We start from the raw sequence: 9,560 nt of genomic DNA, 5'->3' as shown, positions 1-9,560 counted from the left end.
CCTGCGCCCTCGCCCGCCGCCGCCGCCTCCGCGCAGCCCGGGGCCGCCGCGCAGGGCCGGGAGCTCGGCGGCGGCGGCGGCGGGGCCGGCTCGGCTGAAGGGCCCCGCGGAGCTGCCGGGGCCGGGCTTGCTCAGGACTTTCGTCTGGCTCTTCCTGCGCGGCTACCTGCTGCACACCCACCGGCTCCAGGTGCCCGGGGCGGCGCGGCTGGCCGGCCGGGGGCTGCGGGGTGCCGGGGGGCTGCGGGTCCCCGAGGGTGCGAGGGAGGTTGGGGGGGTGGCGCGGTGGGCTGGGGGGCTTTGGGGATGGGTGGTGGGGCGAGCTGGGAGCCGGCATGGGGGTGAGCCCACGGGTGACTGTGGGGAGCTGAGGGTGGGGAGCGCCCCGGCACCCGTGGGGGGATGCTGGGGGGAGCAGCGTGCAGGGGGACTGGTGGAGAAACGGGTGGCACCCGGAGGGTCCCGCCGGCTGCCTCGGAGTGCCCGAGCTGGGCAGGGCCACGCGTGCCTTGGCTTCCCCCCGAGGGCCAGGGGCTGCTCGTGGGGTCCCAGCATTCCCGGGCAGCCCCAGCTGCAGTGAGCCTGGGGAGCATCAGTTTGGGGGGCAGATGTGGGGGCAAGCAGTGCCTGGGGATGCAGGGGAGGAACAGGTAGCTGTTTGTTTTCTTCTGTTGGCACTCCCTCATACATTGGATGAAGCAAGAGATGGGCTTGGCTGGCCGCAAGCCAGGCGGCAGCCTCCAGCGCCCTGGAGCTCTGACCCACACCACAGCTGGGAGGAAAGTGCAGGATCAGGCCTCCCTGGCACCGCGGAGCAGCGGGCACCGCTGCCTGGGGAAGGGGTTGTGGCAGGGGAGCAGGGGCTCGGGGAGCAGGCACAGGTCCCTGCTGCTCCCCTGGGGCTCCCAGCATGGCCCAGCTTTGCAGACAGCTCCGGAGGTGCCTTCCCCCAATCCCGGAAGCTTCTCCCAGCCCTGCTCTCCAAGGCCCGAGCTGTGCCGGGTCCTGGCCATGAGCGCACGCCGGCAGCAGGCTTCGACCCAGGATGTGGCCACCCACAGCCCCGTGTTCTCCGGGCGCACTGCCTGCGGCACCGGGGCGGCCATCCCTCCCCCTCCTCCTGCCACCACGCGCGAGGAACGTCTCCCCGCGGTGACGAATCCAGATGAATCCGGGCTCAGGCTGCGATGCAGTCAGTCACCAAGGGAGATTGTACCACGTGCATCCCCGCAGCCACGGGGAACCGGGACCAGGGCTTCCCTGCTGGGTCCCTGCAGCCCCCTGGGCTTGGTCCCGCTCCACAGGGGCTGTGGCGGTGCCCGGCGAGGTGCCACGAGCCCTTTGGAAGTGGCCGTGTGGCTTGCAAGGGGTGCCTGGCTGCCCCTGGGGTGCGCTGGATGCTCCGAGGGGACACAGGCACGGCCCCGGTGGGTGCAGGTGAGGAGAGGGGGGCTCTGAGCCGGGAGGAGGGCTGATGCTGGTGGATGTCCCCTGGATGGTGCGGGAGCCCAAGGCCACACGTGGCCCCAGCCCTGTGCCCAGCACTTGGACACCTGCCCTGGGAGCAGCCCGGTGCTGCCCAGCGCTGATCATTAACCACCCTTATCGGCGGCGGGTTCAAGGACCCGCTCCTGAGCGGAGCACGGATGGGGTGATGCTGCAAGCAGCAGGGCTTGGATCTGCTGGCGGCCGCTGCAGTGGCCTTGCGTCTTCGCCAAGCCCCATGCATGGCAGTTGTCCCTGTCCCCGCTGTCCCCTCCTGGTCTGTGTCGCTCTAAAAGTCCCGCCGGGCTCTCCGTGCCTCCCTGGGCTGGATGAGGGATGTGCCAGTCTGCGGGGGGGTGGCTGCCTCCTATGCTCGGGCACTGACCCAGCCCCGGTGCTGAGCGCTGCCCCCCCACCCCGACGTCCCGTTCACCCTGCCTTGCTCTGGTGCCTCGCAGCTGATGTCCCGGCGCATTTACGGCCCCATCTGGAAGTCGACCTTCGGGCACTACCAGAACATCAACATCGGGAGCCCCGTGGTGCTGGAGCAGCTGCTGCGGCAGGAGGGCAAGTACCCGATGCGGAGCGACATGGCCCTGTGGAAGGAGCACCGGGACACCCGGCGCCTGCCCTACGGACCCTTCACCGAGTGAGTCCTGCCCTGGCCGTGCCCTGGGGGGCAGCAAACCTCCTGCCCCTGCCCCGGGGTGATGTGGGGTCCCAGCGCTCCGTTTTCCCCAGGCGGGCGGGCATGGCTACGGCGGGGTGGAGAGACCCACAGGGCTCGGGGTGAATTTGGCTTAGCCCGCTGAGCCCGATCCCCCTGCAGGGAAGGGGAGCGCTGGTACCGCCTGCGCCAGGTCCTCAACAAGCGGCTGCTGAAGCCCTCGGAGGCGCTGCTGTACGCGGACGCCATCGGCGAGGTGGTGTCGGACCTGATGGTGCGGCTGCGCGAGGAGCGGAGCCGCAGCCCCTCGGGGGTGCTGGTGGGGGACGTGGCCAACCTGCTCTATCGCTTCGCCCTGGAAGGTAGGGGGGGCCCGGCCCTCGCCCCCGCCCCGCTGTGTCCCCGCGGGGGTCTGGATGCTGCCTGTTCCCGCAGGGATCTCCTATATCCTCTTCGAGACCCGCATCGGGTGCCTGAAGCAGCAGGTCCCCGCCGAGACCCAGCACTTCATCGACTCCATCAACCTCATGTTCAAGAACTCCATCTTCGCCACCGTGCTGCCCCGCTGGAGCCGCAAGGTGCTGCCCTTCTGGGACCGCTACCTGGACAGCTGGGACACCATCTTTGCCTTCGGTGAGCCGTGGGGATGGGATCAGACCCCCCCATAACAACCCTCACGAGGGGGGCAGCCCCCAGAGAGCCACCGAGCGTGGCCAGGGCACGTTCCTTCTTGGCCGCCCGGCGTCTGCCCGTCTCTCCACGGACTCTGGGTCATCTCTCCATGGCCATGTCTGTCCCTGCAGGCAAGACCCTGATTGATCGGAAGATGAAGGAGCTGGAGGGGCAGGTGGAGCGGGGCAAGGAGGTGTCGGGCTACCTGAGCTACCTGCTGGCCAGCGGCAGGCTCAGCCTGGACGAGGTCTATGGCAGCGTGGCCGAGCTGCTGCTGGCCGGCGTGGACACGGTGAGGGCCGGCTCCACACTGCCCCAGGGGCTCAGGGACCTGTCAGCGCAGACCCTGTTCTCCTCTCTGCCACCTGCCCGGCTCCGTGCCTCAGTTTCCCTCTTGCTTTCCCTGCGCATTGGAGCTGGGGCTGTCTGGTGCCATGCTGGCGCAGCGCGAGGATGTTCTGGTGCCAGCCCCACCTCCCTCCCTCCCCTCTGCTCCCCCAGACCTCCAACACGCTGTCGTGGGCCCTGTACCACCTCTCCCGGGACCTAGGCATCCAGGAGACCCTGTACCAGGAGCTGAAAGCCGTCGTGCCCCCGGACCGGTTTCCTCGTGCCGAGGATATCCCCAAGATGCCGATGCTCCGGGCCATCATCAAGGAGACGCTGAGGTACAGCCCAGCCTGGCCCCACGCTCTGGGGGGTGCTGGTGATGGGGGCACCGGCCAGGCAGGGTGGAGGGCTGGGTTGCAGACCCCTGGGGCTGCATCCATCCACCACCCACCCACATCCTCTCTGGGGAGACGGAGCCACGGAGCAGCGGGAGAGGTTCCTCCTGGCCCTGCCTCGGGGCCCAGGTGGGAGCAGCTCCCGCACCAACTCTCCCCACATCCCGGCCCAGGGTCTACCCCGTGGTGCCCACCAACGCCAGGGTCTTTTACGAGAAGGACATCATCATCGGAGACTACCTCTTCCCCAAGAACGTGAGTGGGGTCACTCAGGGGGGACCCCGCCGTGCCCCCAGGGGCATTAACCCCCTTCTCGCCCCGCAGACCCTCTTCGTCCTGGCGCACTACGCCATGTCCCACGATGAGACCTACTTCCCCGAGCCCGAGCGGTTCCTGCCCCAGCGCTGGCTCCGGGGCTACGGCTCCCCCCACCACCCCTTCAGCTCCATCCCCTTCGGCTACGGGGTCCGCGCCTGCGTCGGCCGCCGCATCGCCGAGCTGGAGATGCACCTGGCCCTCGCCAGGGTGAGGAGGGGCCCCGATGGGTGTCTCTGGGGGGGAGGGGGGTCTTGAGGCACCACCACTCCCTTTTCTCTCCCCCCCCAGATCATCCAAGCATTCGAGGTGCGGCCGGACCCCCGCGGCGTGGAGGTGACGTCCGTGTCCCGCATCGTGCTGGTGGCCGACAAGCCCATCAACCTGGAGTTCATCGCTCGCCCGGGGGCCCCCTGAGCAGGAGGCTTGGGGCGTTGCTGTGCCTTTCACACGCTGCCAGGGGTCCCCCCCCCCCGCCCCGTCCCGTGCCCCCCGGGGCTGTGGCGGGGACCCAGGAGCTCTGCCTGCTGGGGGGGGGGGGGGGGGGCACAGGGAGGGGGCTTGCGGCCGTGGGGTGTCTCCTTCGTCCCGTGATCGTGTCGCTGCGCGTGGATCTGTGCCTGGGGCCAGGACGCCCGGGTCCTGTCTCAATAACTGACCTTGGCCCCAGCCCTTTCTCCGTGCCTCAGTTTCCCCCCCACCACCACCACCTCATGGGGCAGGATGGAGCCGCCAGCGGGGCTTTGGGGTTTGCGGAGGGACGGAGTAAAGCTGCGGCTGGCAGCAGGTCCCCGCCGTGGGGAGGGGGCTGGCACCACCCGGGGCTGGCACCGTGCCCCCCGGCAGCGCCAGCCAGTGTGGGGGGCGTGCATCACACGGGACCTTTCGCTATCAGTCGTTCCTCCCCCGAGACGCTGGCAGAGGGGCGCGGGGAGGGGGCAGGGTGAGCGGCTGGGTGAGGCAGCAGGGGGAGGATGGGCTCAGCTCCCCCTGTCCCCAGGGGCCACCAGCCGTGGTGGAGCCATCAAGCTGCGTGCCCCAGGGTGTCCTGCTGGCTGTCCCCACGGGGGCAGAGGTGCCACCTGTGGCCGTCCCCAGGTGGGCACCCCAGCACCCGGCACCCCCTCCCCAGCCCGGAGGAGCCGTGCCAGGCTGCACGCCCAGAAAGGCGAGGACGCGGTGCCTGGGGCGGGCAGCTTTATTCCAACAAAGCACAGAAATAAATACCCCCCCCCAAAAAAAAAAAAAAGTGTGCAAGGTCCCCTTGCAAGCACCGCTGCCGGGGCGCTCCAGCCCTAGGAGACCCTACAATAAACAAGGCTGTGTGTGCAGCTGAGCCACGCCACTGTGCCCCTCCTGTGCCCGAGCCCAGCACCCGGTGCCGCCACAGCCAGCAGGACCCAGCTCACCGGGGGCTGAAGCACTGGGATCCGGCAGCAGTTTGGGATGGGATGGGATGGGGGTGGCCAGGAGGGTCCCTGCACCCGGCTGCGCAGCCCTTCTCGGCACGGTGCCCGTCAGGCATCCCCACGTGCTCGCCCTTGGTCCTCCCCAAGGCTGGAGGGAGCTGGCCCCGGGCTCAAGACGAGTCCCAGCAGCGGGGTGGGTGGGCAGCCCCCCCATATGGAGAGCCCCCAGGGCCTGAGCCTCCTTCCACGGCCCCGCCAGTGCCTGGGCCGGGCCAAGCAAGAGGCCCCGAGTCAGACGAGACGGCGGCGGCACTTCCCCGGTGTCTTCAGTCGATGCCTGTGGGGCGAGAGCGCACGAGGCCGTAACCCCCGGCGGGCACCGGCGTGGGGCTGGGCACCCTGTGGCACGGCACTCCGTCCTGCCCCAGCAGCCACAGGGCACAGGGACAGCACAGGGGACATGGGGACAGTACAGAGGACAGCGGGGACTTGCGAGGGGATGGTGAAGGCACCGTGCTGGGGAGGTCCCAGGACTCGCGTGTTTGGCACCCTGTCTGCGTGGGGCCACTGGGCGCTGCTGGGACCAGGTGTGGGGGGGTCCCGAGCCCACTCCCCACCCAGAAAGTGCCACACCGGGGTGTGTGACCCCAGTGGTGCGGTGACGGGGACCCAGCGGTGGGGAGGGGGCAGGCACGCAGCGGGGGGGGGGGGGGGCAGCGCCTACCTGAAGCGGAGAGAAATGGAGGGTGCGAATGGAGAAAGATGGAGCGTCGTGGGCTAAGAGTTAAGAGCATCGATACCTGCGGGAGTGAGCACGAGGGCCTGGAGGATGTCGGAGAGGGAGACGATGCCCCGCGGGTACTGGTTCTCGTCCACCAGAACCAGGCGATGGACCTGCGGGCACGGCCAGAGCGTCACGGGGGGGTCGGGCAGAAGGCAGGGCCGGTGCTGGCGGGCAGGAGGGGCGCCGCCCGGCCGCTCACCTACCTGCTCCTTGGCGATGCGGTCGATGATGTCCTCCATGGTCTCGTGGGGGTAGCAGGTGAGGACCCCCTCCAGGCACACGGTGCGCTGCCGCAGCGCCTCGCGCACGCTGATGTCCAGGTTGTTGTAGGTCTTCTGGGCCGCCAGGTGCTGCGGGAGAGGTGGCGCCCAGATGCACGGGGTGGGCGCGTGCCACCACGCGTGTCACCGCACGTGGGACGGGTGCCGGGGCATGTGGCAGCGTGTGAGTGCCCCGACAGCCCGGACCTGGCACATCCCCACCTTCCCCACGTGCAGGCTCGTGCCACCACGCTGGCGCACGGCCGTGCGAGCACGGTACTCACAATGACATCGAACCTGGAGTAGAGCCCGACCACCTGCCCTGCGAGGAGACAGCACGGGGGCTCAGGAGGGGGCGCAGGGACGGCAGGAGGGGTTTTGGGGCTGGGGACGGGGCAGGAGGCACCGCAGAGGGGGATCAGGGGGGCTCTGCCGGGCCCCTCCGCCCCGTGTACCGGCGTCGTTGATGACGGGCAGCGCGGAGACGCGGCGGTCCACGAAGATCTCCAGCGCCGCGTAGATGGGGGCGGTCTCGGGCACCACGGCCACGTTGCGGAAGGTGCCAACGCACAGCTCCTGCACCGTCTTCTTCAGGAAGCGCGGCTTGGGGATGGTGGAGCCCTGTTTGGGGCAGTGCACACACACCTGTGTACGCACACAACCCCGGCACCCCACGTGTGCACACACTACACGGCCCTGGCGAGCAGCGCGCCCCCTGCACCCGACCCCCCCGTGCGCCCCCTGTCCCCGCTGCCCCCGCACTCACGAAGATGTGGAGGAACTTGAGGATGCGTTTGTGCGTCAGGATGTGCAGGACGTTGCCCGAGGTGGGCTCGATGACGGGCAGGCGGTGGATCTTGTGCTTGATCAGGGAGTAGACGGCGTCGAAGAGGCTGCAGGGAACGGCGCGGGGGGACATGGCTATGCCTGGAAGCCCCCCAGCCCCCCGGGCACACCCCGTGGGGAGCACGGCTGCAGCGAGGGCAGCCAGGTGGGCGTCCCACCCGCTCTCCCCCGCGGGCAGGAGCTCACCTATTGCTCGGTGAGATGTAGACCAGCGGCTTGAAGGAGCCCTGCAGGTACACCTCTGCGAAGGGAGAGCGGTGGGAGCGGGGCCCCACAGCCCCCGAGCCACCTCCGTGCCGGGCACGCCGCCCCCAGCCCAGACACCCCCGTCACCTCCCCGTTTTACCTCTCCACGTCTCAATCTTGTGCTCCTCCACCTCGTAGATCTGAACCTGAGGGCAGGGAGAAGCCCTGGTCAGGGGGGCCCAGCTGGGGACCAAGGGGGCTCTGGGGGGACTGCCCCTTTCTCCAGCATCCCTCCCCATGGGGTCACGTCGTGGGGACCCTTTTGGTGTCCCAAAGCCACACCAATCCCTGGGATGCTCCAGAGCAGCTCGCGGTCTGCCCACGGAGCGGGGGACGAAGAGAAGCAGGGAGGGGCCACCCCCTGCCCTGCCCTGCCCCGTGCCCACCCCGGCACTCACCAGGGGCGAGCGGTAGTAGCGGTGGAGGATGTTGATGAAGTCGGTGATGGTGAGCATCCCTGCGGAGACACGGGGGGCTGGCCGTGCTGCCCGCGCCCCACAGCGGGCCCGGCACGGCCCCGGGGCTCCCGGCACTCACCCACGAAGCTCTGCGTCTTGCTGTCCCACAGCGGGGCGGCACGCACCCCGTTGGCCACCAGCGCCACAAAAGCCTTCTTGATCTGGCAGCAGAGCGGGGAGGGGGTCAGGGGGTCCCTGAGCCCCCCCCCGGGCTGTCCCCGCTGGTGCCCCGTGGCCTCACCTCCAGGCTGGTGTCGAAGACGACGAGCTTGCAGCTGGTGGGGACGGCGTCGTAGCAGCAGTGGCTCCTCAAGAAGTGCATGTAGACCTCGGCGTCGGGGGTCTGGAAATCCGCCTCGGGGCCCAGCCCCAGCACCTCGCTGCCCAGCGTGAAGGTGACGGGCCTGGGGCTCCTCCGCCTGTCCTCCTCCTCCTCCTCTTCCTCCTCCTCCCTGGGGCACGGCGCCTCTGGGAACCCTGCGGGCAAACCTGCCCCGGCCCTGAGCCCTGCTGCCAGGTCCCGGAGCCCCCACACCGGGGGATGCTGCGGGAGGAGGCAGCGACCCCCTGGGGCCAGCAGACCCCCGCTACCCACCTTCGTCCTCGGGGCGGGCAGCGGCATCCAGCGGCGCCATCTGGGGGGTCACAGACAGATGGGGGGGGGTCAGCAGCACCTCACCCAGCCTCACCCCACACCCGAGGGGGCTTCCTGCACCCACCTCGCTGCCACGGCTCCCCCAGCCCGGGGTGCAGGTGGGGAGCCCCCAGCCACCACAGCCCCGAGGGGCAGGGGCTCGTCGCCCCCTCCGGGGGATCAGCAGGGGCCCCCGGGGTGGGCAGGGGATGCGGGGCCACGCGGGTGCTCCCTCTGCTGTGGCAGCCCAGGCGAGCCCCGCGCCCTTCCTCTCCCTCCCCCGGCCCCCAAGGTGTAAATCCTGCTCCGGCTTCCTCCGATGCTGGGAGCCCGGCCAGCCCCACCTGCAGCGTGGGGCTGCAGGTATCGGGGGGCCTCGGCGCCAGGAGACCCTACAATAACAAAGGGGCAGCCCCAGGCGGGAGGGGGGCGAGCAGGACCGGCCGGCTGGCCCCACGTCCCCAGCAGTCCCCCAGGGAGACCCTACCATAACAAAGAGGCACGCACCAGGGCAGAGCCAGCGGCAGAGCCAATGTTTACATGGCACCCTACAATAACAGAGCTGCGCGGGCTGCTCCCCAACGACACCACAGCTATCCCCAGCAGGGAGGTGACCCTACACAAACGCCCCCCACCCCAACCATTCCCCGGGGCTGGCGGCACCGGGGCAGGCAGGCGGCTCGTGCCGTGCCCCGTGCCCTCGTCCCCACGCCTGCCCGGCCGTGGGAAGGTGCCAGCAGCCCCCCCTCCCCCATGCCCCCCACCCAGGGTGGCCGGTCCCCAGGCGGCGCCTTGCAGGCCGTGCCCCCCGCCCGTCCCGGGGGTACCTGGGGAGCAGCGGGGCCGGGGAGTTGCTCCATGCTGACTGCAGGGCAGCGCTGCTATTCTGGGCCCGCGGCTGGCCGGGCCCTGGCAGATAGGGTGTCACTGAGCAATGCCAGCCATGCCCCCGCCAACGGGGGGGCCGCCGGGCAGCACCCGCAGCGCCACCCTGTCACCCCCAGCCCGCGGCACCTGCTGGGGGCTGAGGCCTGGGGACAGCGCTGGCCACGGGGAGGC

The 9,560-nt window shown here is 70.2% G+C and overlaps 2 protein-coding genes across 4 annotated transcripts in view; one reads left to right on the top strand and one right to left on the bottom strand.

Moving 5' to 3' along the window:
• Positions 1–4,533, top strand: part of LOC118169577 (sterol 26-hydroxylase, mitochondrial) — a 7,581-nt gene extending 3,048 nt beyond the window's left edge. Inside the window, exons 4-12 of the mRNA XM_035330946.1 lie at positions 1–190; positions 1,944–2,134; positions 2,315–2,514; positions 2,588–2,785; positions 2,956–3,116; positions 3,326–3,492; positions 3,723–3,804; positions 3,874–4,074; positions 4,156–4,533. The exon at positions 1–190 is cut by the window's left edge and continues 1 nt beyond it. Of these exons, the coding sequence (XP_035186837.1) occupies positions 1–190; positions 1,944–2,134; positions 2,315–2,514; positions 2,588–2,785; positions 2,956–3,116; positions 3,326–3,492; positions 3,723–3,804; positions 3,874–4,074; positions 4,156–4,281 (1,516 nt within the window). The 3' untranslated portion in view covers positions 4,282–4,533. The remainder of the gene's footprint in view (positions 191–1,943; positions 2,135–2,314; positions 2,515–2,587; positions 2,786–2,955; positions 3,117–3,325; positions 3,493–3,722; positions 3,805–3,873; positions 4,075–4,155) is intronic.
• Positions 4,534–5,042: 509 nt separating this feature from the next.
• PRKAG3 (protein kinase AMP-activated non-catalytic subunit gamma 3) lies at positions 5,043–9,492 on the bottom strand. Of its 3 annotated transcripts, none has more exons than XR_004752243.1 (13): positions 9,329–9,482; positions 8,463–8,502; positions 8,109–8,356; positions 7,947–8,028; positions 7,808–7,866; positions 7,510–7,555; positions 7,350–7,404; positions 7,084–7,210; positions 6,773–6,938; positions 6,602–6,639; positions 6,261–6,407; positions 5,998–6,167; positions 5,043–5,610 (listed from the first exon to the last, which is right to left on the bottom strand). XR_004752243.1 is itself a non-coding variant. In XM_035331241.1 (13 exons), exons 1-13 carry the CDS (start codon positions 9,359–9,361, stop codon positions 5,600–5,602), a joined length of 1,146 nt encoding a protein of 381 aa, XP_035187132.1. In that variant the 5' UTR covers positions 9,362–9,492; the 3' UTR covers positions 5,043–5,599. The 3 variants fall into 3 exon arrangements, 1 of the variants encoding a protein (XP_035187132.1); XR_004752244.1 differs by having other exon boundaries at positions 8,109–8,344; XM_035331241.1 differs by having other exon boundaries at positions 6,074–6,167; positions 9,329–9,492.
• Between the last annotated feature and the right edge of the window lie 68 nt (positions 9,493–9,560).

The sequence above is a fragment of the Oxyura jamaicensis genome, chromosome 7, assembly GCF_011077185.1.
Source record: "Oxyura jamaicensis isolate SHBP4307 breed ruddy duck chromosome 7, BPBGC_Ojam_1.0, whole genome shotgun sequence".
NCBI lineage: Eukaryota > Metazoa > Chordata > Aves > Anseriformes > Anatidae > Oxyura > Oxyura jamaicensis.
This window is presented reverse-complemented; position numbering and strand designations above follow the sequence as displayed.

Excerpts from the sequence above, each read along its gene's own strand:
- PRKAG3 (XM_035331241.1), bottom strand. The coding sequence starts at position 9,361 with ATGGAGCAACTCCCCGGCCCCGCTGCTCCCCAG. Across the intron at positions 6,408-6,601 it reads ACTCCAGGTTCGATGTCATT|CACCTGGCGGCCCAGAAGAC; the intron begins GTGAGTACCGTG and ends CCTCTCCCGCAG. Across the intron at positions 6,168-6,260 it reads ACCGCATCGCCAAGGAGCAG|GTCCATCGCCTGGTTCTGGT; the intron begins GTAGGTGAGCGG and ends CCGTGCCCGCAG.